Source organism: Onychostruthus taczanowskii, unplaced genomic scaffold (genome assembly GCF_017590055.1).
Source record: "Onychostruthus taczanowskii isolate IOZ18803 unplaced genomic scaffold, ASM1759005v1 scaffold26, whole genome shotgun sequence".
NCBI classification, from domain to species: domain Eukaryota; kingdom Metazoa; phylum Chordata; class Aves; order Passeriformes; family Passeridae; genus Onychostruthus; species Onychostruthus taczanowskii.
The window spans coordinates 8,426,490-8,452,544 of record NW_024499906.1 but is presented as its reverse complement, the minus strand read 5'-3'; the positions used below and the strand labels follow the sequence as shown (position 1 = coordinate 8,452,544).

At 44.2% G+C, this 26,055-nt stretch overlaps 2 protein-coding genes across 6 annotated transcripts in view; one reads left to right on the top strand and one right to left on the bottom strand.

The window, feature by feature from the left end:
* Positions 1-824: 824 nt before the first annotated feature.
* LOC121337255 (fibrinogen-like protein 1) lies at positions 825-10,520 on the top strand. 3 transcript variants are annotated; one of them, XM_041407250.1, is made up of 9 exons: positions 825-906; positions 1,205-1,262; positions 2,562-2,646; positions 3,363-3,573; positions 4,876-5,035; positions 6,209-6,306; positions 6,386-6,474; positions 7,935-8,125; positions 9,071-10,520. In XM_041407250.1, the coding sequence occupies exons 3-9, from the start codon at positions 2,572-2,574 to the stop codon at positions 9,258-9,260; spliced, it is 1,014 nt and encodes a 337-aa protein (XP_041263184.1). In that variant the 5' UTR covers positions 825-906; positions 1,205-1,262; positions 2,562-2,571; the 3' UTR covers positions 9,261-10,520. The 3 variants fall into 3 exon arrangements, with proteins under 3 accessions (XP_041263184.1, XP_041263183.1, XP_041263185.1); XM_041407249.1 differs by lacking the exon at positions 825-906 and adding an exon at positions 915-1,019; XM_041407251.1 differs by lacking the exon at positions 825-906 and adding an exon at positions 1,027-1,045.
* A 143-nt stretch (positions 10,521-10,663) lies between these two features.
* Positions 10,664-26,055, bottom strand: part of THSD1 (thrombospondin type 1 domain containing 1) — a 30,758-nt gene continuing 15,366 nt past the window's right edge. For 2 of the 3 annotated variants that reach the window (XM_041407246.1, XM_041407247.1), the window contains exons 4-5: positions 20,018-20,176; positions 10,664-15,638 (exon numbers count right to left, since the gene is read on the bottom strand). In XM_041407246.1, coding sequence (XP_041263180.1) covers positions 14,263-15,638; positions 20,018-20,176 — 1,535 coding nt within the window. In that variant the 3' untranslated portion in view covers positions 10,664-14,262. The remainder of the gene's footprint in view (positions 15,639-20,017; positions 20,177-26,055) is intronic. The other variant, XM_041407248.1, reaches the window with a different exon arrangement.

Below are 26,055 nucleotides of genomic sequence, written 5' to 3'. Positions count from 1 at the left end.
GGATGGGTCCAGCTGAGAAAGAGTTGCTACTGCTGGTGAAAGCCCAGGGGATGATGTGCAGCCTCCCTGTGCTCCAATGCATGGTACCTGCACACCCTGCTGCCAGCTGCAGGTCCTGGACAAAGGGGCAGAAAAAAGGGCCAAGTACCCACTAGGGAGGAGAGGAAACATTTCACTCACTTAATTTCATAGCTGTCAAAACTAGTCTTAAACTGGAGCTAGAAAACAAGTGAGAAGAAAAGCATTGCTTACATAATCCTTTGGCAGTGGAATGAATCAGGGTTCTTGTGGGAGAAGAGGAATGCAGTTTTAAAGGAACAAACAGCATTCCTGTAGCTGGTAGTAGCTGGATAGTCCTGCTTTCCTGAAGAGCAGCACAGACATTTACCATGGGTTTATGTGCCTTGTCTTTTGTGCCCATGGTCTCTCCTCTGCACAAACCTCAGTAAAATGGAACATTCCTGTTGTTTTCTTTAAAATAATCTGTAATTCCTTAGCAATAATACAAAGGGAGGCACCTATCTGTTTGGTTTTGTGTTTTTTTTTCTCTTTTCCACAAATGTCCTTGTTTGTGTTAACTAGCAAATCTAATCATCCAGCTCACAGGAGAGTTACACAACCCTCCTGAGATTTCACTCTAACAGCAAGTCTTGCTTAATACTCCCACATTTGCTTCTTGCTTCAAATTTGCAGCTTCTTTGGCATTACAGCTATGCTCTTTTAAAACAGATTAAACAGCAAAAGGAATGCTGAATGGAAAAGCTGTGTTATTTCCACCTTGCAGGACTTACTGAAATGATCCTGGCTGGGTTAAAACATGAGCTGAAACTCCCACAGGGAGCATTAGTCTGAGTGATTCACATAAACACTCAAAGAAGTCAGTCTTGGTTGAGCTTCCTAGTCAAGGTAGGTAATAGTACACAAGCAGCAGAGCCCCTCTCCCCTCTCCTTTAGAGAACACTGTTGATAGAAACCTCCTGTTGTTTATTCTCACTGGGAAGCAGCAAGATGAATACTGGGTAACAACAGAAAACTTGGGATTTGGGTAACTCTTTCACACTAGGAATTGGGAGTACCTTTTCTGTCAAACTGCCTAGTGCTGTGAAACATTTTTCCTCTGTACCCTTGATGTAGGTCATCTGGAGATGAAAATCTCATCAACCTCTTGAAATGCAGCCAGGTTTATGATCACTTTCTTTTGCAGTTGACTTTTAACGGAGATAATCTTTCTGGGAGGAGGTCTGAAGAAAGGCAAGTTGCAGGTACGTGCATTTCATGTGTCTTGGTAAAGGTGTAGATGGAGTTGCTTTCTTTCTCTCTGCTCTGCACTGTCTGGTTTCCAGGAGCTGTCACTCATCCCACCCTTCCTGGTAGCTTTTTGCCATCACCCATGGGCACTGTGTGGGGTCTAAACCTGACCTGAGCACCAGTGCTGCAGCCACTGGCACCACAGTGGGGTGGTGTGAACAGCACCAGTGCTCCTGGGCTCGCAGGGCTCCCCTGCTGCAATGTTGAACTCTTCTCTCTATGAGCTGAAAAATTGCCACAGCCTGGGGCATCTACCTGCATGTCATCTTTTATGGGCAACTTCTGTGGAGATCTTCTTCCCTCAGCTTGCTTTGAGCCCTGCCTGCCCATCCTGGCCCGGGCTCCTCTGTTGCAGCAGCTTTGGTGGTTTGGAAGCAGCTCTAGCATCAGCTGCTGCAGGGATGCTGATAGAGCCATAGCTGAAACAAAGCACATTGCTCAAAGTACAGAGCTGGGGAGCCAAGTTTCTGCAGCACTTCCAGATGTGAAGCAGGGGAGTTGGGTTTAGCCTAGTTTTCAGATTTTTTTTTTTTTTAAAATTTCTGATTCTGTTGTTTTTTGGGTTTTTTTAAGCACGATGCAAGCACACTGAGAACAATTTGTACTGTTCACTCACATTCAGCTGCATGTTCCCAGTGGCAATCACTTAGCATATTTTCTAGCTAAGACTCTCCAATCAAAACCACATCTGTGTGTTGGAGCAGACTGGCAGTAGACACCTTTTCCCCTGAAATCCAAGGAAAAATTTTCTTATGTCCAGTTTGTCACATGTGTGACTTGGCCTCCAGGTAATCCCATCCTCACAGACCACTCCAAGGATGAGGAGGGGAATGTCTACAGTCAATTAACCAGGAGGCAAATTCCTCTTAATTCCACTTTGAGAAGTTTGAACTGAATAAACTCTGTGGGATTTTGATGAAAAGTCCTCACGGAGACATGACTGCTGAGCAACTTCCTGTGTGGATACCTGGGAGGAGATACAGAGGCTGTTGGAAAGTCACACAGAGTATTTATTTCTGTGGGGAATCAGGAGCAGACCTGAGCCTTTATCCCTGTCAGCATACTGCACTGGTGCTTTAGCTTCTCCTTAATATACATCTTACCTTGATTTTGTCCTGCCTGTAGTTTCAAGCAACCTCCTTAACAAATCCTCCAGAATCTCCTGGGGAATTAAACATAAGTGTGAGGGGGGGTTTAAGTTCTGAGAGCAACTAAAAAAGCTTCCATTACAGCTTGTCAATGCCTCTTTTCAGGTGATAAGAAATGAGTGTGATGATGCACTGGTTGCCGCTGCTCCTTCTCCTGGTCAGCTTTGGCTCACCTGCACCCAGGTTCTCGGTGTGTATCTTTTAGCCATGCCTGTACACTCTCTCAATGGTTCACTATTCCCAGTCACGCAGAGATGGATACTCCCCCACAGGAGGGATGGGGAGCTGCAAGAGCAGAGCAAAAAGGCATCTGCTTGCAGCTAAAGGAATGTTGTCCTGATAATACAGGATTTTCACAGCATTAAGGGCTGTACAGCTGTCCGGGAGACTAAACTGACACTAGTAAGAATTCAAAACAACAACAAAAACAGCAACTAAAGTATCTTTTTAAAAAATGTATTTTTATAGTCAAAATATCAGCTCTTTTTCAGTTTTACACAAAGCTAATTCTGGAATCTTGCTCGTTTCGCCCATCTGCAGTGCAAGAGCCAAGTTTTCCCTCTCTTGTCAACCTGAGCACTTTCATAGTTTGCAAACCTTCCTCTTGAGCTCATCAAGTGGGGTCAAGACAAATTATTTTTGTCCAAAGTAAATTTTTTGTACATCTGACCACATTCTGGCATGCTCTGATCAATGCCAAGGTTGTTGCAGAAACACCTTTTCTACTGGTTTCAATGCAACAGCTCATGCTGTGCAAGATTTGGACATCTTAGGAAGAGATCACCATGAAATCATGTTGATCCACATAGGCAGTGTGAAATGCTAGGGTCAAAATACTCCTTTCTCTGTGTCTCTCCTTACCACTGACTGAAGTGTGGGGGGGGTTTTGTTTTATTTTCTCCATAGGACAAAGATATCTGCCTCCTAGACAACAGTAAATTAAGACAAAGGTTAAAACATCTTCAAGACTTGCTTTACTTATATGAATTGCAGCTGAAGGACATACTGGAGAACACATACCACAGAACGAAAAGTGAACTGTTCTCAGGCAACAGGAGCATGCAGCATGAGACACTTTTACCCACAACCAGTGGAAATTTGATAGTGTATGACCAAGGTACAGTTTGTAGTAGTGTGCCACAATGTTTATTTCTTCCTGCAGTGTCCCATGTGTCATATTTTATGTCTGCTAAAAGTTTAAAATTTTTTAAGTGGATTGTGATTTAAAATACAGATACATGGGAAGAAGAGCTTACTGGTTGTCCTGACACTAAAGATATCCCTTGGGGCTGGAGTCACTTATCCCAGCTGTAGGCAGCTATTACCCAGGTACAAAATGGACATCTTCAGCTGGGCTTCTTGCCTGCAGAGAGGAACAGTCATCTCTCATGATTTCCATCAGATTTATTACCCAGGTACAAAATGGACATCTTCAGCTGGGCTTCTTGCCTGGAGAGAGGAAGTAATCTCTCATGATTTCCATCAGATTGACTTTAGGCAACTGCTTTAGGAAGAGATGGGTTCTGCTCTTAAAGAGCCCATATTTCCTGGGTGACTTCGGGGAGACCAGAGTGCCTAGCTCAGCTGCAGGCGCTGAGACCTGTTTGGATGAGCCAAGCTTCCCTGTTCCTCAGCTCCCCCATTACTTCTTAGGAACAGGCATGCATGCTTTGTTTCTTGGTGTTACTTTGAGAACATGCTCATAAATGACCGGGGAGACCAGAGTGCCTAGCTCAGCTGCAGGCGCTGAGACCTGTTTGGATGAGCCAAGCTTCCCTGTTCCTCAGCTCCCCCATTATTTCTGTGCACAGGAACAGGCATGCATACTTTGTTTCTTGGTGTTACTTTGAGAACATGGTCATAAACATAAATTGTTTCCTGTGGCCAAGATTTTAGCCTTTGGGCATTACATTGAAAGAGTGAAGCATTGAGATCCTGAAAGGCTCTCTCCTGATACAGCCCTGGTAGAGCTGGACACAGGAGCTTAGCCTATTATTTTAGAAATATTGTTCCCTGATCTTATCAGAAGTACAGCTGAGGGTACCTTACCTTCCACATGGAAGTTTCCTTCCCTGCAAATGATCTTTCTGACAGATAAAGTTTCAGTCCCAGGCTTTCATGATATAGCCCCAGGCTAAGCTGCAGCTGTCCTGCATCTCACCAAGGATTTGGGCATTATTCCCTCAGAGGGCATGGCTCTCAAGCCTTAAAGCTATTAGTCAGGCTGGCAGTTTGCAAACTGGTGTAGCTACTTCATTGCTGCACCATTTCCTTTGACTTTACAGGGCTTGCAGAGCTATGCACAGGCTGGCCAAGTGTCCTTGTCCCATACAGCCTCTCGGTGACATCTTCTCTTGGTGGCACATTGCCCTTGGCTTTGCCCCCAGCCCATTTAACAAACTGCTACTGTTCTGCCCAGATTGCTCTGCAGTGTATGGCCGGAAGAGCACCACAAGTGGCTACTACCGGATCAGGCCCAGAGCGGAGCGAGAGCCCTTCCTGGCATTCTGTGACATGTCTGATGGTGGGGGCTGGACTGTCATTCAGCGGCGCAGTAACGGCAAGGAGAATTTCAACAGGTGGGTGCATTGTTCTTGCATCAACAGGCCTTGCAGTCAGGCCACCAGCTCCTGCCCCAGTCCTGCTGCCAGGCAAACCCCCACCCTTGAGAAGCAGGATATGCAAGACTATATATTAATGATGATAATTTAGGATTAGAACAATCTGGTGGTACCTGTTGGCAGCAGGGGGCCATTTTCAAAATGGATCTGTAACTTCCTTTCCGGAGGTTCTCTGCATTTGAATGCATATTTTATCATTATTGAAGACTGTCAAAGGCTCCAAATTGGCAGGTGTCTGCTACCAGTGCACAGACTGAGACCTGTTGAACAGATCTGTTCTGATATGAGGAATTATGTTCAGCATGTTGTAACATTTATTATCGTGTTCAGTTAATTTTTTAAAATGCCAAACCAGATTGTCCTTTTCCTGTGCAAAATCCCAGAGAGGTGACTTTCATACTGAAATTTACAGGAGGAGAGATGCTCTGGTAGCACAGTTCAGAAGAAATGTCCCCATGAAGGTTAATTCACTATCACAGTACACACAATTTCAGGGCATATCTAATGCCTTCTAAAGTCTATGCTTTAAGTTACTTCTAAAGTCTATGCTTTAAGTTAAAGTCAAAGTTACTACAAGTGACTCTAAGCCAGTTTACCCAGAGAGTGGTAGCTATCTAGCCATGGTAGTTCAGATGAAATAAAAACATCCTGAAGAGGAGCATTTACGAGTATGAAAGTCAGGCAGAACGAATATCCATAATAACAACATGAGAGAAGGAATAAACACAGGGTTACTAAAACTCGAAATGATGACACACACTGAAGTATATGAGAATATCAAAGGTAATACATAGATCAGGTTAATTATGACTTGCTGAAGAACAGTATCAGGTGTTTTGCTGAAGACCAATATGACAGCTGCTGCTTTCCCTTTGCATTTTACTGGAAACATCAGTCTGTGAGCACTGCATCTAGCAGTTTGAAGGTTTGATCCCCATATACGTGTGTGCACAGGTTTAGCAGGGGAAAACTGTGAAAGTTGTGAGTTGTATTTACTCCTAGATGAATCAGATACTTTTAGAAAACAGTATCTAGATAGAGGTAAGTTTTACTTGTTACCATACTCAAGTGTTACAAACTGTCTAATTCCCTCTCGTGATGAAATTCATATCTATCAATTTTTCTCTGCAGGAAATGGGATGATTACAAACTGGGATTTGGGAAATTCCAGGGCAAGAATGATGAATACTGGCTGGGCAATGACCACATCCATGACCTGCTTGCTAGAGGTCCAAGTATTTTTTCTCCATAGATTTCTTTCTGATTTGCATTAGGTATTCATCTAACATGACACAACTTTATGTTTAGGAGAGAACTCATTAAAGATTGACCTGATGGACTGGCATGGGGAAAGACGTTATGCAATCTATGAAAATTTCCAGCTTGCAAATGAGCAGGTAAGAAATGGAGAGAGCAGTGATTTTCTTCCTTTGGTCTGTGAGGGTGGGGCAGCTGCATACACAGCATCACACCAGCATCAGGGTTGTATCTACAGCTCTGCAAAACTTACCTGCTCTGGTTTCCTGGGCTTCCTAGTTTGTCTGACTTACAAACAGCCCTGGGATCAGGGACATAAACCTGGGACTTTTTCCTTACAACTGAGTGTCCAGGTCAGTGGGTGACAGGATCACACATTTGTGCCCTCTTGCTAACTGTGCTGCTGAACAGAGGGCAGTTCCCTGGCATAGGGTTCCCACATGTATTTGCCTCTGGCCTCATGATTAAAGGAGTCTTCTGTGAGTGAGAAGACCCTTAGGGTTTGAACCTCTGCAACTAAATGGAACACTGTTCTCCTGCTTTCTAAGAGTGTTTCAGACTGTCACACAAAAGGCAAATGCCAGAGCAAATCCTCTCAACTTTGTTTTAAAATAAAACAGGGAATTCTAATCAAAGCTTTGCAAGAGCAGTTGCAAGTTCCTATCTTGAAGAGAGATATATGTAGCGCTATACCTACTGCTACAGACACAGAAAGCTCAGACACATCCTGTATTTTCCGTATACGTAGTGCTATACCTACTGCTACAGACACAGAAAGCTCAGACAGACACATCCTGTATTTTCATGCTGTGCTTTCTAGCTGTAGACATTGTCCAGCTCCATATAGGTGCTGTTCTTTGCAGACGTGCCTTCCTGAACACCACATATAAGTAGCCCAAATAACCAAGGATATTGCATGGACCAGTTCTAGTTCCAACTCCATCACTGCTCCAGAAATGTGAACATGACACTCAGTTTGCAATTAGAGGTTTCTTATGAAAAGTTTGAACAGATGCATTTCAATACCTTACTGCCATTTTTCATAAAGAAATGAGGCCAATGATGACAGGAGAAAGCCCACAACACAAATGTGACCATCCACTTAATATCAAATATCTCTTTGACCTGTTAGCTGTGCACAATGGAACTATTATTCTAAATATTCCTACCAGGACCAGATAATAGAAATCAGATGGCTTCTAGTGCTTGGAAGAGCAAAATGCCTAAGCATTTATTCTAGCTGAAGAACTGTTCTGTTTATGAAGGCAATTACTTGACACTTGGCAGTTTTCTGCTAAGTTGTTCTTGATCAGCTAGAAAGAGCTTTCCATCTTGCTGTAAAGTGTATTAAATGGTTGTTGAATGACAATAAACCTGGGGCCTTCTGTAGCAGCAGCAGTAATTACCAATCCCTTCTGGAAGTTTAAATCCTACATTGATCTACACTAGGATCATTAAAGCATGGAGACAAAAGTCACCCTTGGCTTCAACAGGCATGCCTTTGACAGTGGATGAAATGTACAGAGCTAATTTGGCTTTAAAACTGTGAGGAAAGGCAGAAAGAATGGATATCAAATTAATGTTTCACATATTCTTGCAGGAAAATTACAGGTTATGGTTTGGCACCTATTCTGGTAATGCTGGCGACGCTCTGTCTGGTGGGAGTAATTTTGAAGATCAGTGGTCAGCTTCTCACAGAGGGATGCAGTTCACCACATTTGATAAGGATCACGATCAATTCCTGGCTGGCAACTGTGCATCAGAGAACAAGGGTGGCTGGTGGTTTAACAGGTATGGAAAATAGCTGATTCCTCTTGGATGTGTAGGTTGTGGGTGGCTGCACAGCTGAGAGGACTTGCCTGCCTTACAGCAGCTGGAGGTTGCTGTGTGCACTTGCCACCTCACACAGCCAAACCTAAGATGTTCAGACCTACAGATCCTCAAAGGAAAACAATTTACTACTTTTATTATAGCAAATCAGGTAAGTTGAAGTCACTTTAAGAAAATGGTTCAGAACAAATGCACAGGGGACAACGAACTGGAAGGAAAAGAGCTCAGTTAAAATTCCTGAAAGTGGTTTGTGTTATACTCCAGTGAAGAAAACAACTGTAGTCATGGTAAGCTGAAGTGTGTACAAAGGACATTTCCCTAGAATGGAGCATGTCCAAGGGCAGAGTTACCCCATAAGTTATGAGGGTATAATTGCTGTTTGGGCATATGCCACACATCAATGGATAAGGACTCGTGTTTAACAGCCCTGGAATCCGGGATGTTACACTCTCAGATTTTCTCTGCTTTAGTGCAGGATGAGCCTCTTAGACCAGATTCTCATCACATAACAACTGAAATCAGTGGAGCTACAAAAATTTACATCAGTAACAGGATTTACCTCAATGAAAAGACATCTGCATTTTTAGGTGTCAATATGGAGCTGCCTACACTTGAGCTAGAGCATACCAAATGGCACTACACCGCTTTGTTCAGGCCATGCAGTTCCAATGCCCATAGTTAATACACCCAAAGGAGTCAACAGGCAGAATTATCTCACCAGTGTAGGTGTCTGCTTTAGGATGACCCACATATTGCTGTGTTCCACTAAAAGCATTAACCATTTAGTCCATCCCACGCCGGTATATCTATATATATGTTGTGTGAGAATGGTACTTCACTGCAGTGATGCAGTATCTTCTCATGCTAAATAGAATTCCCTTTTTGTCTTTCCTACATTGTTCCAAGGTGCCATGCTGTAAACCTCAACGGGCGATACTACAAAAGAGGGAAGTACAGTGGACCCCATGATGATGGCTTGGTTTGGTCTACATGGCACGGGATGTGGTACTCACTGAAATATTCAGCCATGAAAATCAGGGCTCCATTCTTTATCGATGGAGAGAGCGGAGATGGTGACAACAGTCAGGGCAGCTGAAACCTGCTGCTTTGGAAAGAGAAAAAGCACAGGCTGAAAAGAATGGTGTAAGTTGATAGCCAGTGCTCTGCTGCTGCTGATCACCAAACCTGCACTTGATAGCTGGAGTTGCACCTGCTTCTGCTACCTGAAGCTAACGGCACGAGTTGTTTGAGCACAGCCAGACAATTTAATAAAAAACATATGGATCACAGTCACAAGAAAACAAGATTTATTTTTCAGCAGTTTTCAAGATTTTGTTGAAGAATGTTTATTGAAAGTTCTCTGGACTTAGAAGGATCAAGCGTGTCCTTTAATCAATCTATACTTTCTAAGGTATAAACCTTTCTCATCTTGATTTTAACCATCAGTGTTTCAGTTATGAGAATATCAGGATAGAAAGAACAAGGGGACAGGGAATTGGACTTCATCTGTTGTGCCTTTGTTAGTGCTTTGCTCTGCATCAGGAGAATGTTTTTAAGCAACTTTCCCTATGGTTCTAATTGCCACACTTCAGTTGCAGAGTGCTCCTGGAGTGTGTGAAACCAAACCTGTGGATGGACATGCTCCAACTGCTAGTCTGCATCCAGACTAAGGCTGCTTCAAAGTAAACACCCGCAATATGGACAGTGTGAATTCCATTCCAGTAGCTTCCCACTGCAGATCCACTGCTATAGTACAGCACAAGACTTTAAAGCAGACAAAGACAATCCTGCCAACCAGATTTAAACGGCAGATTAAAATTATGCAGATTTTACTAAAATTAAGGTGAATGCAGATATTCCTAGGAGTTCCTAAAATGCAGTCACAATTCATATATTCTCCTGTAATTTACCAGATGACTTTGCATTAGTGAAGGGGAATCAGAAAGTGGTTGAACCACAAGGCACACTGCTTTCATTGTCTCACTGGGGTGGAATGAAAGAGCAACACAAATTAAAGAAATGGAATATTGAAAATTTATTTTCTACAGCTGTTAATAACAACAGTTAAAAATGAACAGCAGTATCAGCTTGATGCAAATAATTTAACTACCATGCTGTAGAATAAACCTGTTTCCCTTTTTTCTGATTTTTCTAAATTTTTAACTGGTATTACTTTTCCGTTTATTTGCTTTTATATCCATACATACTGTAATTTGTATACATATTGATAAAGAGTGAAATAAAACCATCTGAGTAGGACTTAATACGTTTTATCTAGTTTTCAACAATAGGAATGTGAACAGAAATCTGGATCAAAATCTTGGAAAGCTCATAATAAAAGAAATGTATTCTTTCAGTGTTGGCTCTGGTGCTTTTTCACCTGTTGTCCTGGGTAGTTGAAAGGGTCTGCAAGGTAAGTTTAATTTTCATGGCTCAAGCTGTCCTGGAGACAATGCAGAGGCATGAGGTGAAGATTCAGTTTAAAACTTGGTTTGGTTCCTCTGCTTCCTAGACACCCCAGTGACTGCAAGCACAAACATCCCAGCGTAATGGGCAGCACTCCAGGGAGCTGTGCTCCATGAACCTGTGCCCTTGGCTAGACTGCCCCCAGCCCTCTTCTCAAGCATACTCATGTAGAATGAAATTTTCACCAACATGTCTGAAATGAGACATCTTGCCCTTGTGAAGAAAGGGCTGCAAAAAGGCAGCACTTACTCACTCCTTCCCTTCTGATCACTGCTGCTGTATTTTGATAAGGTAAAATCTCAGTGCAAGATAGTAACTGCATGTTGGGACATAAGGAATGACTTTGCACAAATTGTAACTGCATGGCCCCTGATAAGTGCTGAGGGCAGAGAGGATAATTTTTATTTTGATGACACTGAGAAATGTGAATGAAATAAGTTCATGCCTTCTGGCAGTTGATGCTCAATCCCACCTTCAGTAAAGAGCTAAGGAAGTAGGGCAAAGACTGTGGAAACTACAGCACTTAGGGGACAGCATTGTGGTGTGGCAGTTCATTAAGCATCTGGTAACCCATCTGATAATGGATTATCAAGCTGGAGATGAAGTCAGCAGGACTTAATCAGACAACCAGCACCCAGTCCAGTTCTCCAGTGTGTGAGCAATGAGTGATGTAAAGTCCAGAGGATGAAGCCTGTTTCCCTGTGTGTCAGTGTGGAGGGGCAGGCATTAGAGCTGGACTGCCTTCAGCCAGCATCAATGTCAGGGCATTTCTCCTGTCTCTGAGAGGTAAAGGGAGGCCAAGGTATGGCAGGCTGCGAGGGAAGAGGTTTGCCCTGCTGCCTTTGATGTAAAATGTACCTAAGTACATCTATTGCATAACACAGCCCAACACTGGGACAACTTTGCAGAAAGCACCATCTGATTAAGAGCAAAGTTGCCCCTTCTCTGTCCTTCTGTGGCAAAGGAAATCTCCTCTGAGATGCAAGGGTCACAGGGCTCTGTGCAGGAGCCTCCAAATCCCACAGCAAACCTCAGGAAGCATTTCAGAACCACCTTTAATCTTAATAAACAGGATAGAATGCCACTAGTTGAGTACTTACTGGATCTGAGTGCTACACCAAGCTCCAATCCCTCCCTCTGAAGGTTTAGGGGAATGCTTGCTGAATATTGCTGCACTGACCATTTGATCTCCCGTTTCTACAGGGTCTCTCTCCCATGCTGAGAGGCTCAACAAAGCTTAAACAGATACTGTAGCCCTGCAGCTCCAATGATGATGGATCGCTGCCTCAGGGAAAAGGTACTTCACACCACAGACCTTAACTTAGTACAGGCAGGGTAAGTAACCTGAGCTGCAATTGTTTCAGAGGTCTGCTTTCCAGCTCATTTAAGTCAATTTAAAGACTCATTACATTTGATTGCCTTTGGATAACTCTTCAAGCGAGAACATTTTCTTAGATGATTTAAACAGCTTTTCAAGCTGACAGTTCATGGGAACACATTGCTGGTACCAGCACCACGCAGGGCCAAGGGCTGAACATCGGCATCTTGGCAAGGCTCCGGGGAAAGAAGGAGCTCACATCATGAAAGACCATCAGAAAGGCCATTCAAACAGCCAGATTTGACTCTGGTGGCCAAATGCTGAGGCTTGCTCCTCCTGTGTTGTTACAGCAGGTAACACCGTGTGCCTGTCAAGCTATCTGTGCCAGCTTTGGACACTGCAGTGGGGTGCTATCGCTTACACACAGCAATGCTGCTCTTCCTTTAAAACTGCTGTTGGTTTGTGGTGGAGCAGGACTGGGGGGAAGAATGTGGGATTGGGAAATCTCTCTGCTCAGAAAGCCAGTTTTGAGAAAGATAGCAGCCTCCTTCTTGACAATGGAGCACATGCTAATTTTGCTTTCACACCCACAAGGCAGGTTAAAGGGCATGTGGGGTTAAGCTCCTTAGGGGAGAGTTGATTTCAGTCTAATAGTCCACTGCCTAAACCTTTCTCCTCTTACACCAAACTCCATGGGCAGCATCTTCTCCTTTTTTTCTTGTTTCTGCCCACTAGCATTCCCCTGGTCTTTGCAAAGTCCCCAAAGAGACAGTTATCTTAACAAATGGCAAGAAAAGTCTTAGTCATTCACAAAGGCCTGAGCTCTGCTTCTGCTGTTAACTGGAGTTCCAACCCAACTCTGAATACTTACAGCACTATCTAATGTCAAATTTGTGATGTTTGGTTTTAAAACACAACAAAAAAGCCCATCATGGCTTTTGTAGTTCACTGTTACTGCTCTCTACAATTCCCTGAAGGGAGGCTGTAGCAAGGTAGGGGTTGGTTGGCCACCTCTCCCGGGTAAAAAGTGAGGATCAGAGGAAATGGCCTCAAGTTGTGCCAGGGAAGATTTAGATTTGATATGAGGGCAAGTTTACTCACTGAAAGAGTGGTCAGGCATTGGAACAGGCATCCAAGGGAAGCAGTGGAATCACTGTCCTTGGAAGTGTTCAAAAGGTGTATGCATGTGATTTAGTGTGTTCACCACTAAAACATACCAGGGGTATGGTTTAGTGGTGAACACAGTGGTGTTACGTTAATGGTTGGACTTAATTATTTTAGAGGTCTTTCCAATGTAAATGATGCTATAAGATTCTCTGTGAATCACCAGATATTGTCAAGTCATTTTAATTTTTTGTTCCCAGGACAGGTATTAATCAAATAATCTTCTTGTTTGCTGGTTTTGTTCATAATTTATTTTGAGCTTGCCATAGTAGTATTATGGTCAATGTATTTGCATTTAAAAATTTTAATAAAGGAAAGGATAACTATGGAAAGGATGCATAATTCAACCGTTCTCTCACTGCTTTTTACAGGTAGCCTGCTGTGGTAACATTTCTGTGAGGACTAAAATCTGATAATCTGTTTTCTTTGCCCTCCCTGTAGCATGCCTTTTGTACTGATTTCCTGCAAATATTTTTACATTGTTTTCTTGATAAATATTGACAGTAAGAAAATATCAAGTCTTGAATGATGAAAATGTCTCCTCAATTTAAATTCACTCAAGTATTCAGCATCAATTGTTTGCACTTTCATGCAACCAGCTAAAACACCCCTCACCATATGAGTTATTTGAGCAACACCTACAAATCAATGCAGTTCACTGACGACTATCAGAAAAATTATAAAAACTGCCCACAGATTGAGCTTTGTGCTTTCTAGATGGGAAATGATTCACTAATCAGGGCAGATGGCTGAGGGTGCTGGACAGTGGATGCTTCAGTATCTCACAGTCTACCAGTACACAGTAGACAAGGTGGGAAATGTCAGCGGCATTTATCATGTATGATGCACAAAACATGACTGCTTTACACAATAAAATCTATTGGCCATTCCTGCGCCACACCTTAACTAACACCTTCTTTCCCAGGGTACTTTGTGTGTCTTGTACACACATACATACAAAAAATAATTATATGAAAGCACTTTTCAGTAATTAGAAAGGAATATGTTCCCACAAGCCAGACCTGGGGCATTACTCCCTGCTGCTGTGTGTGGAGGTAACGTGATTCTTGCTTTTTCTTTCACCAGAAGCCAACCGATCCTGCAGATCCTCTCCCACGCACGCCACTCCTGCAGGGCTGCAATGAGTCACTCAGATCACCAGCTTCTCAATGCTCAGAGTACTTGTTTCATCTTCTTCATTTGAGCCAAAATACCCAGGGAGGTCGATCATCTGCTGCTCTGCCTCCGTTAAGCCAAAAGTAGAATTGTCATAAAAGGCAAACTCAGGGTCCAGGGGGAAGCTCTGGCACTTGTCCCTTCGATACTGGGCAGGGCTGACGCTCAGGCCTCTCTGGGAATTATCTTTGCCATTTGGGCCGGTCTCTTTCCGCCACACGCCTTTGGGGTTAGGTGAAGGGCCCCTCTTACTTCGGCTGGGTTCAGGTTTCTCAGCTGCCTTCTCCTGACCAGCAGGCTGGCGATCTGTGATCAGGTCCAGCTTCCTCACTGGGGGACCTGCCCTGTGGTGGGGCTTTGCGCCATGGCCCTGTGGTTCACACCCCAGCACAGTGCCGTGGGGCTGATCCAGCTTTTCACAAGCTGCATTAGCGTTTCTCGATTTTGGCCGTGTCCTGTCCTCCAGACCCTGGTCCCACGTCCTGGTCCTGGAGTTGTAGAGGGGAGTCTGTCGAGGTGTGAGAGTAGACATGCTTCTCTCTCTGAAAGGCCTGGCCTTTTTAGTTTCATGGAAACTGGCTGTTCTTCTGAACTGTGAGTTTCTGTGACAGCCCCTCTCAGGCAAGTCCACTCTGTTATCTTGGTGCTTGAAATGACCTCTTCTTACCAAGGTTTGGGTAGGGCTCACTGCAGGATTGGCCTGTGAGAATGGAAAATCCAACCTAGGGTGAGAGCCTTCTCCCAGGAACTTGGGCTGACTGGCTGGCTGGTCCAGAAATGGAGATTTGATCCGAAATTTGTTTGCTGCTGCCTCCTCTTGGTTTTCCCCACTCAGAGGAAGCATCGAGGTGGCACCAAGAACCGTGTCAGTGAGAGGATTCTGAGAGACATGGTACACCTTAGTGGTCTCCGTCAGGCCTTTCTTCTTCATCTCTTTCAGCTGCTGCTGTGCCAGACGGTAGCTGAAAATTGGAGGGATTATTTTTTGGGCATTTGGCTGAAAGCTTTCACTTCCAGACACATCATCTTCTTGGGCAAATTGGAGGCTTCGCCTGTAGGTTAGGGGAATGTTAACAGGGGCATCCCCTCCTTCAGCAAAGCTGTCCCGTTGCTTGTTGCCTTGGCAAATGTTCTCCTCATCTGAGTTTTTCCGGAAGCCGGGGGAATGGACGGAGTTTCGTCGGACAGCGGTGCTGCACTTCTGAGCTCTGCAGAGCTTCCTCCAGAGAGTGATAAGAACTGTGGCAAAGATGATGAACAAGCACAGGGAGATACCTGTGATGGTAACTATATTATTTGCTTTCTGGTCCTCTCCTGGCTGAACAGAAGGTGGGGTGGGAGGCTGGACAGCTGTAAGAAAGAGCACACACATCTGTCAGAGTTGCACTGGCAGCAGCATTTTGGTATTTGAAGATGGATACTTCACTACCAAGGAAAAGAAGCCATTAATACAGTACAGGAAGTTGTCTGCCATTAAAATTTGCTCATTGGAGATTACTTATTACTTGATGACTTCAAACTGGCACGAACATCTATTTACTTTAAACCAAGGCTCCCACAGATCTTTTAAATGCAATCATTATTTTTTCCTGTTCTGCTATTTCGATAAGGTATTACTGAAAATTGAGGAACTCTGTTTGCCTTTCTTTATGAAGTACATTTAGATTCCCTGTTGAAAAGTGACATAAAGGGGGTAAAAATAATTCAGCCCAGGCTAGTACTTCAGGTATCACTTTAAAATTATTTTTAGGAGAGCTTAAGTGGGTGTGAGAATTGAAATGAATTTGAAGAGAGAGGCAGCACCAGGAGAGGCAATGTAACTTTTCTAAGCAGTCCTCTGAGGATGCTTCTTCTGCTGTCTGGTGCCACAGTCCCAGAGGACAAAACCTTCCCATACCACAGCAAGCTTTCAACTGAATGTGTCATTGCTCATTCTCCAGCATTCTACTACCATTCTGACACCCTTCTGTTGTGGACTGGAGATGGGACTTTGAACAGAGAAGAATACTCTGCAAACCTTTCTTCACTGAGATGGTAATTAGTCACTGGGACAGGTGTCCTAGGGAAGTCATCATGGCCAGAATTCACAGGCTGTCTGAACGATGCTCTCAGTCATATGGTTTAGCTTTAGTAGTCCTGGGGGAGCAGGGAGTTGGACTCTATGATCCTTATGGGCCACTTCCAATTTGAGATATTCTATGATTCTAACCTGTAATGTGACAATCTCAGAGCTGTCCACAGCCCAGTTTAAACCTCTCACTAGCCCATTCCACTGCATTACAGAGGGCTGAACCAATGACAAACTGGTAATTCTTTTTTTTTTGAATGAGGTCTCAAGCATTTCAGGGGCAATCCTGAGCAGAATACAGCATGGTCGAAAGTGGTCAGTAGCTAATTTTGGTATCTGTTAGCATTGGTCAGACATGAGCTCCTTAAAGCCATGAGGATTTTGTTGGAGGACAAGGCTGGTTAGCTGCAGTTGACAAGAGTTGGCCAAGAAGGTGTGAGCTCAGATGAAACCACCAAACAACCCTGTCCCAGTTTCTAGTTTTATCCAGAACCCAAAGCCTTCCATCAGACTGACAGCCAGCTGTAAGACTTGGCAGGTGCTCCTGCCTGCACCACAGCGACTGTCCAGGAAGAGGAAATGTGACTGCAGAATAATAACTGGACACCATGTACTTCCCATAATTCAGGAGAACACACACTCAACAGCAAGCTGGTAGCGCAACTGTTAGGTGGGCAGGATGCACAAATGCACTGATAAACACAGGCCAGAAGATCTCAGGCTGCTACAGAACAGAAGTGCAGGATGCTGGGCTGGGAAGGAGATCCACTTCCCTATTTCAGGGCTACCCAACAATCCCAAGTCCTCTAAAAAATCCTGCCATTGAATTAACTTTGATCTTTGTGTCACTCTGAGAGCTTGAAACCAACTTAAAGAACAAGACCACTGCCTGCTGAATCTTATAGGAGGATCTCTAAAATTTGCATTCAGCCCAATGCCCCTCTGCCAGAGCCCAGAGCACTGCTGCTCTGGACACCTGAGTGGGGAGTGAACAAGCTGGCCTCAGGGAAGCAGGCATGGCCAGCATTTGCTCTACTCAGCACCACTGCAGCAGAGCAACTCATTTCTCATCCTTCTCTCAGTCGTGTTTGCTTATGGCTATTTTCCAAATACTCCGTTCTCTATTTGTAATGCACGCTGTGCTGCATTGTTTGGGGTACACAGCTAACAGCAAGGAACTGAGAGGTTCCAAACAGGACTGGGTCCCTATGGTTCCCTTCTCCCTGCACCACATTGGCCCCTGCACCCTGTGCAGGCCTTGCTCATTCAGCCATTTGCTCCATCTGCTGGACTAATGTCTGCAGAGTTATGCTGGAAACAGAACCTGTCTGCTTCTGAAAGCTGCAGACAGCCAGAGTGGGAAGGGTGAGGGTGACACTCCCAGACTGAGCTCAAGCAGCGGATGAGTACTGTAAAGTCAGAGTGTCAAACCACTTCTTGAGCAAGCTGAGATTCAATGGGATGAAATAATGTATGTGATTCTGTAAAGGAAGCTGCCCCATGTGGGAGGAGGAGGATTAGAAACCATGTACAAGACAGAAGGGAGGCATTTCCCCCAGATGATCCCATGGCAATGGGTGCAGATGCAGGCCTCCTTTTCCTCCTTGCTCTCTATGTATTAACCTTCTTATTAACCTAGAGACCTCACTGGAATCTGGGGATTGTCCAGACCTGCTGAGTCCAACCAGACTGCCACAGCTGCGTGCACAGTGTATGCACAGGGTGGTTGGAAACCATCATACACCTTTTACAGCTGCACACCTGCATGGGAGGAGTGACCCCTCTGAGAAGCACAGAGGCCTGTCACCTCCATGCATGCAAAGCAAGGTCCACACCCAAATCTTGTTTCCAGCACATGCTCTGCATGCAGGGAACACCCTCCAGCGAGATCCTTGCACCAGGACTGCTCTCTGAGCTCTGAGCTCCAGAGGTGGGGAGTGAAAGTGGCTGGTAAGGAGCCAAACCAAATTATATACTTACAGACATACCCCTCCAGAAGACAGACAGGAGGCATGGGATAGCACAGCTCAACAGCAGCTTTGGAAAAACACTAACAACCCCACTGCATTTTGGTGGTGGCATTGCTGTCCACAGCAGCCTCAGAGAGTTTGGCATAGAGAAGACAACTAGAGCAGGGCTGGTTTAAACTGGGGACCCAAAGCATTTAAATTGTTCTTCTCTGCTTTCACTCAGAGCTTTACTAAATAAGCTAACCCACATGGGCAGCATTTTCAAGTCATTAAAAACATTAGACCTGTTAAAACATTCCCAGTGCTTCATGACCACTGACAACATGTAATACTTGGTTTGATAGAGTACAATTTTTAGTATTTTCCATTCAAACTTTTCCATTTCCAAACTTTTGTTACATACAACCCATTTCCTGCAGTGTTCCACAACACATTTCAGTCCTGCCTGTATATTTCTGAGGCCTTCATCCTGAGATGCTGTGAAGCCGGTTCAAGCCAACACTTCCACTAAAAACATAGTCCTTCCCTATTCCTGCTCCAGCTGCACATTCTCTCCCCCTGCTGTCCTTTCCTTTTCAGTGGCATAAGCACCGCAGTGGCCATGGGCTAAACAACTCCCCACATCCCCAAACTGCCCATTTTTTAGCTGCTTCTATTCCAGTTCTACACACTGCACTTTTGCAAACAGAAAGAAGCGCCTGCAAGCAGCCAAAGCAAGGAGTAAGGCTTGTTTGTCACTTTGTAATAGCTTAAAATATCTGTTAAATTTTAGTCTGAGATCCTCGGAGGCTGCATAGTTCCTAGGTATCTTTCCTTCCCCATCCCTGTTGCCTGTGGCACCTGTGGGACAAAAAGGCACTGGAGTTTGTAGATCAGCTTTCTGTTCTCTGTGGTCCCTTGGCATCAGCACACTCCTTTTCAGCAGGGAGTTTGCAAGAAGCAGAAGTTTTGCACAGACTGAGCATCTGTACTCTGCTAAAAGAGGGCATTTCTCATGCCCCTCAACAATGGCTGTCAGCACCCAGCTATGGTGCTGGCACAGCCTCATCCAGCCTCACTGGAGGCATGAGGCTGCTGTAATCCACCTTATAGAAGGCTCAGGTCTCTCGCATCTGCACCCACTTGCAACCCACCAGCAGTGGCCAGTTGTTTCCGATAGCTAAGGGTTTATAAAGGCTTTTTAAAGCCTCACCTATCAGTAACAGCCAGCCTGCCCTGTCACAGGCCAGCAGCAATGGCAGGCTGGAGCAGGGGGAGACCTGGCACTACCACCTCAAAAAACCCACAGAATGGTAAACTCACACCACAGGTCCCAGCTGGAACCAGCACCCTTTTTTAACTGACTTTAGCTTTCTAATAGGTTTCCACTGGAGGCTTTGGCTTTCACTACTGAACATGTTCTGATAGCCTCAAGATCTCTCTTTCAGGACTTCTCCACTCTCTGATCATCCTGGAGGTTTTAAACTACTTCTGTTGCACCCATGGCATTCAGAAATAATATGCCTTGGAGCCATATCTCCAGTGTCCCACAGTCAAAGACAGAGGCTCCTGCCCTACTCCATCAACTACAGGAATGTGACAGCCCCCCCAGATCAGCATGACTGAAAGAGAGATGGGATGTCTCCATTTTACACTTTCCTTTTGCCAGGGCAGTCACACAACCAGGGGAAGAGGACAGCAGAGCTACATACACACACACTCCTCCAGTGAGCACAGGGAAGTCTCCCTTGGCGATCCAGCGCAGCCTGGTTTTGCCGGCGAGGAGGTGAGGCACTCTCGGAAGCGCTCCCGGATTCCGTCCCCACAGGTGACACTGCACGGGCTCCAGGGCTGCCACCGGCTCCACGTTTCTACAAATACACAAGCTCACAGCAATGAGGAACGTGCCTGACTCCTCACCTTTAAAGACACAGCCATATGTCTTCTTTTTGAGAAAAACAGCAATAAATAAAACCAAACAATGCAAACAGCAAGACCAAAAAAGAAAGCAGCATCCAGTGATGAGCCAAAGCTTCCACTTGTTGTTTTCCTTTTTTCACCCCAGTGTCAGCCTGCAACACAGTGGTCAGTCAACTGGCAGGCAGGTTCTGCCTGGAAAAACAGCAAAAGGAAATGAATCCACAGATCTTTGAAGTGGGCTGGTAATTTATATATTCATCCAATTCCTGCATGACAAACAGTGCATTTACAGCAGGATAATTTGATTGACTGAAGTACAGTTACTGCTGATTTATATGACTGTGACAGGATGATAAGCCTACAAGGCCTAATGAAATGGCAACATTGGTTTACTCTTTATTTTCTTTCCAGCACACAAGCATGTTATTGAATCATTCATCTCACAACTTACAGGTCTCTATTGTTTTATTGCTTATGATTAGGCAATTAACTCATGGATGGAATTTTGCATTTCATTTATTTATTTTAACTGGAGGCAGACTCAGGTTCTAACATTGCATTATAATATTTAATGTGCAATAAAATCCCTCTTTTTCTTAGAAAACATCCTCATCTAGTGATCTCCACATTCAAACTTTACGGCAGTGAGAACCCAAAGAGGTAAAGATGGGACCATTCCTGTCCCTGTGTGACAGTGACGCTAAGGCAGGGTCACAACTTCAAATTCTCATGCAAACTAATGCATGAGTTCAGGTGCAATCTTAAAAGATAAAACCCCGGGGGATGCTCCTACGGGTCAGCTGACTTTGACAGAAAGAAGAACAATAGTCTTCATAACTCCATTTCACTGCTCACAGATAAAGTAGAAAAGCAGCTAAATAAATTTTTTTAAAAGTAGACTAGGTTGAACTCTGCTCTTTTAGATAATTTATGGTGTTGCTACTGCCAACACAAGCCGTGATTTTTAATTTTATTACTGCTGCTAGCATGCCCTTAACCAAGTTATGATGTCCAAGCACTAGAGAGTGTTGCATGACTGAAAATGGCTTTATGATTTAATGTTTTATTGGTTGTTGTATTGTTCCTAGTGTGTTATTATTTTTAAATGTCTCTAACAAGAATAAATACAGCTGTGCTCAAATAAACATTAAATTGTAACTGCTTTGGGCACTGTCCTACACAATTTTGTGACCATGTCAGCATTAATGTGAGCAGCCTAAGTGGATCTGCTCTCCTGGTGCAGGTCCTCACCTGCACTATAGGATGGGGACCTGTCAGAACCCAGGACACCCCTCTGGGTGCCCTGGATGATACATGCCCCTGGCAGGGGGCTGGGGAGTCCTGGCAGAAAGCCAAAGACACTTGGCATTTCGATCTTAACCCATTAAACCCCAGGACACCCCTCTGGGTGCCCTGGATGATACGTGCCCCTGGCAGGGGGCTGGGGAGTCCTGGCAGAAAGCCAAAGACACTTGGGATTTCGATCTTAACCCATTAAAAAAATTAGCAACCTTGTATGAAGAATCACAAGTCACAGAAGTTTAAGTAGAGTAATAATGAATTAATCACCAGGTGAAAAACTGGAGTTTTGTGGATTTTATTATAGGGGGTCTAGGAGGCAAGATGCAGGGATGTGGGTGTTGTCCTATTCTTCTTCCTTCTTTCTAGCCTCCCTCTTCTGGGTGATGTTGGCACATTTATATTGGTATAGAGTAGAAGTAGACAGTCTAACATAGGTGATAGGTATTGGAAAATAATGGTAAATAAAGTACACGTAATTTATAGTATAAAATGTAGACACCAGCCCAGGGACAGGCAGTGTGCCCTTGGCAGACCCGCAGATCAGACCTCTGCTGGTCTGAGAAAAAATATTTTAGATAATAGATAATAAACAACCTTGTGAACCAGAGCCAAAGAATCCAGACTCTTTCTTTGACCATCGGGCTGGGAAAAAGGGACTCTCAGGTCATCCCGACAGCAGGGAACCTGAGAGGGACCCAGAGAGCTTACACTTGTGCTGCCAGCCACGGCTGAAGAGCATGTGTGGGTGCACACTCACACACATTTGTGTGCCTGCATGCCCCAGGACATCTGCCTGGCCTAAAGCAGAGGAGAGATGGGCCTGGCAAGACACCCTGGTGCTGCTGTGGTTCTAAGCCCACACAACGTCAAGTGACCACCCCGGCTGTTTGTCACCGACTCCACCACAATACTGCAACATCCAAGATCCCAGGCTGTATTTCACTTTGTGCTCTTCGTGCACCTCTCTGTTTTCACACCTCTGTCCCTGGAGCTGGTGATGACCCCAAAGGCAGGCTGAGCTTTCAGACTCCTCCTTCAGTTTGCAGCCATGTCAGCTCCCAGTGAAGTGCAAAATGGAGCAAGTGTATGGCATCAAGGGAAAAGAGAATCAGAGGATGCCAACAAGCAGGTAACTGAGGAAGTTTGTTGGGATAAGGAGTCCCAAAAAGGGACAAATCATGGACAGTTTGCAAAAACACATCAGTTACATCATTTAGTGAACCAAGCTATTACTGAGGGCAGGAAGAAAAAGTGTTCATAATCCACAGTCAGTCAAGGGCTCACTGATGCCTTCTCAAAAAGACTTCATAGTATCATATATATCATAGGATGTCCCACAGTTTTCTTCATATCAGGACCATGAAGGACTCCAGCGTCCCTCACCACTGGAAGAGGGGCTAGTAGAAAGACGTACCTCCTTGTAGACCTACAGACTCTTTGTGTGAGCAGCTTGGTGAGTTCCTGTCATAATTCCCAGTGCGTGAGCTAACTTGTTTCCCTCTCTCCACATTTCCTGCTCATCTAAACTTCTGTTAATTAAAGTCAGATGCAGAGCCAAGCTCACAAAGGTTCTGGTTGCCTCCAGTGCTTACAGTGGTGATAGTGGAGGGTGCCCAACAGTCTCCACATTGAAGCCTGTGGGTTTCAACATACAAGAACATTTAGGATGAGTAATTTCCCAACACTGACGTCAAACCTAAGACGTGCCCATTGCTCCAGGACACTTTTCACTGACTTGGACTTTGGCTAAAGGTATAGAGTTCCTTAGCAAAAACACTTGGCATCCATAGCTTTGGGGCTAAGAAATGTGCCTCAAACAGCAGGAGAGCATGAAATGTTCCAGCTCCCATAAAAGATGGGAGATTTAAACTCCTGCATCTTGCTCTGCAATCCCCTGCAATTACCAGAATGTAAAAGAAAATGAAGCACAGTTTATTCTCCCCCAAGGAAATAAAATTATTAACCTCCATTTAAGACAAACAGATTGAAAATGCCAGGGGAAAAGCCAGAAGGTATGCACTGCAAACTAGATCTAATAAGCGTGAGGTTTCTTCACACACAATTGAGGAATCAATTATCAACATGAAGACATCTAACTGATGAGTTATTTTGAAATAGCTAACAGTTGGCAGATCTGCCAACATGAAAGATAAATGCAATTAACTGTGTTAATTATTGCTCTGCCTAAATTTCTCCCCTCAGATTTCCATGTTCACAAGATTTTGTGCGTGCAGTGCTGTCCATCAGCACAGTCAGCAAGGGACACTCAGCATCAACCTTCCAGCCTGACACACATGACCAGTCTTATTAAACACTTCAACCAGGCCAGTGGTGTGGGACAAAATCACTAATTGCTGACAGGTTCATGTAAGTATCTGTGCTAGCCTAGGGGATTGCAGGATATTTTTGGAAGCTGAAATCAGTTTTCAGGTCCTGAAAACAGCCTCTCACCCTTCCATGGAAAAGAAGCTTGGGTGCACTGAAATGGTGGCATGTTCCAACAGGTTACTAATTTGGACAACGAAAGGAAAAGGATCCCTTTAAAGAAAGAAATCCTAGACTCTGGGAAAATGAGAGTCTTTCCCCCACAAACAGGAATTGTTAAGAAATGGGGAGGCACAGCCTAAAAATAATTTTTTTTCCAGAAGCTGAGTCTGTAAAACTTGATTTATTCCTAATGTGCGGAGATGATGCATTTACTGACACAGGAAAAGTGGATGGGGTACAAACCAGCCCTAGCACACCCAGATCCCCTGCATGTGTGTGTTTCTAAATAAACACCCAACCCAGGTAGAGATTCAGGTAACAGAGCTAATTGGTTCTCAGAATTTCCTACCATCCAGCAGATCTGACTCACACAGTCTTATTCAGGAAGCAAAAATTTGACAGAAATTGTACATGCCTGCCTGACCTCTAGATGCTCCATTTGCTCCTCTCCTCCCTTACTGACCACTTTTCTCTTCAGAAGGTCTTCCCCCATATTCCTCTTTCCCTTTTCAGGCAACAGCTGCACTTCTCATGCCCTGCCAACATCCCAAAAGCGAAAGTCAGATGAACAAAATTCATTTGTGCTGTAGGCAACTGCAAGAGACTTCAGTGTAATTCACACCAAAGTTGAAACTGGTCTCCAGAGTGTAACTAACAACTGGAAAAGAAAGTTAATTAACACCAGAAATATGAAAAAATGCCTTTTTCTATGCTTTAGCATTACTGATTAATATTATCAGTCTTGTCCTGAATATTTCAAGCAGGATACAGACTAGAACATGGGACAACCTTCTAAGGAGAGCAGAAGTCTCACTGCTGGGGACACTTAAATCCCAGGTGAGCAAAGCACAGGATGAAGCACGGAAAAGAATGAGCCTGCAATGTATATGCTGCTGGATAAAATGATCTAACAGAGTTTCCTACCTCAGACATCCCAAAAATCCAGTCAAACACTGGGGAAAAAATGAGCTACATGTTCCTCTGTGAAACAGTGAAGAGCCCACCAAGAAAAATGAAGTGACTCAAATCTCACTGTTAATTTTTTCACAGATTCTCCAGTTAGGGTCTACAGAAAACTGCACAAGTGCTGTCTCAGAATTAATGGATGCACTCCCCACCTTTAACAGATATATTCATAGTCTTGGATAGCATAAGATTTTTGTGACACTTATTCTGAAGCTGATGGACTGGGCTCAAAGAGCTGCTGACCTGGCCCACTCAGGGCCACAGGGAGCTTTCTCCTTCCTACTCCAAGCACAAGTCAGATTCCTGTTCCAAAAAGCTGTACTAAACTTGGCCTGAATGAGGAGTAAAGAGCAGGACTGACAAAGCACCACGAATATAACTAGTGTCTGATTTATGGAAAATAGATGTGGCAAAATCATCTTTTATCTCATTGTCTGTGGTTTGAATGAAGATCATTTTAATGATTTAGGAACTTTGATCTTTTACAAAACAATATCTCTGCTTCATAACAATAGAGCATATGCTAAATGAAGTAAGAACTGGCTGAGTGACAGATTGGATATGCAACTGTCAACAGAAAACCATCAGTGAGTGAGAATGCATTTGGAGAGATTCCAAAGGGATTAGTATATGGCTCAGTGCTTCCCTAGTTGACATGAAAATAAATATAAACCATTACTGAGAAAATATGTCCCTCCTGTAATGACATAAGCAGACAGTGCAGTTGCATGGAGCAACATAGGGTACTTGCTAAGTTAGGATAATTAAAAAAAAAATAGATCCTAAATCAGCAAAGTAAAAAGAAAGTGTACGAAGAAGGAATGAAAATTGCACCTGCAGGATGGCAGACTCTATACTGAAACAGCTCAAGAGGAGTTTACAGGGCAAAAGTTATGGAAAATTGCATAATGCAATCAGTGGAATAAAAGCAGAGGTAGGGGTAGGGAAGAGTGCTACTGATCAAGCAGCATCAGTGAGAAGGATGTCTGAATGCAGCACACAAAGCTGGTACCCTGGCTGTCAAATAAACATGAGTGTTTAACAGAAAGGGAGCCAAACAGAATCAGTAAATTAA

Excerpts from the sequence above, each read along its gene's own strand:
- LOC121337255 (XM_041407250.1), top strand. The coding sequence starts at position 2,572 with ATGAGTGTGATGATGCACTGGTTGCCGCTGCTCCTTCTCCTGGTCAGC. Across the intron at positions 2,647-3,362 it reads CACCTGCACCCAGGTTCTCG|GACAAAGATATCTGCCTCCT; the intron begins GTGTGTATCTTT and ends TTTTCTCCATAG. Across the intron at positions 6,475-7,934 it reads TCCAGCTTGCAAATGAGCAG|GAAAATTACAGGTTATGGTT; the intron begins GTAAGAAATGGA and ends ATATTCTTGCAG.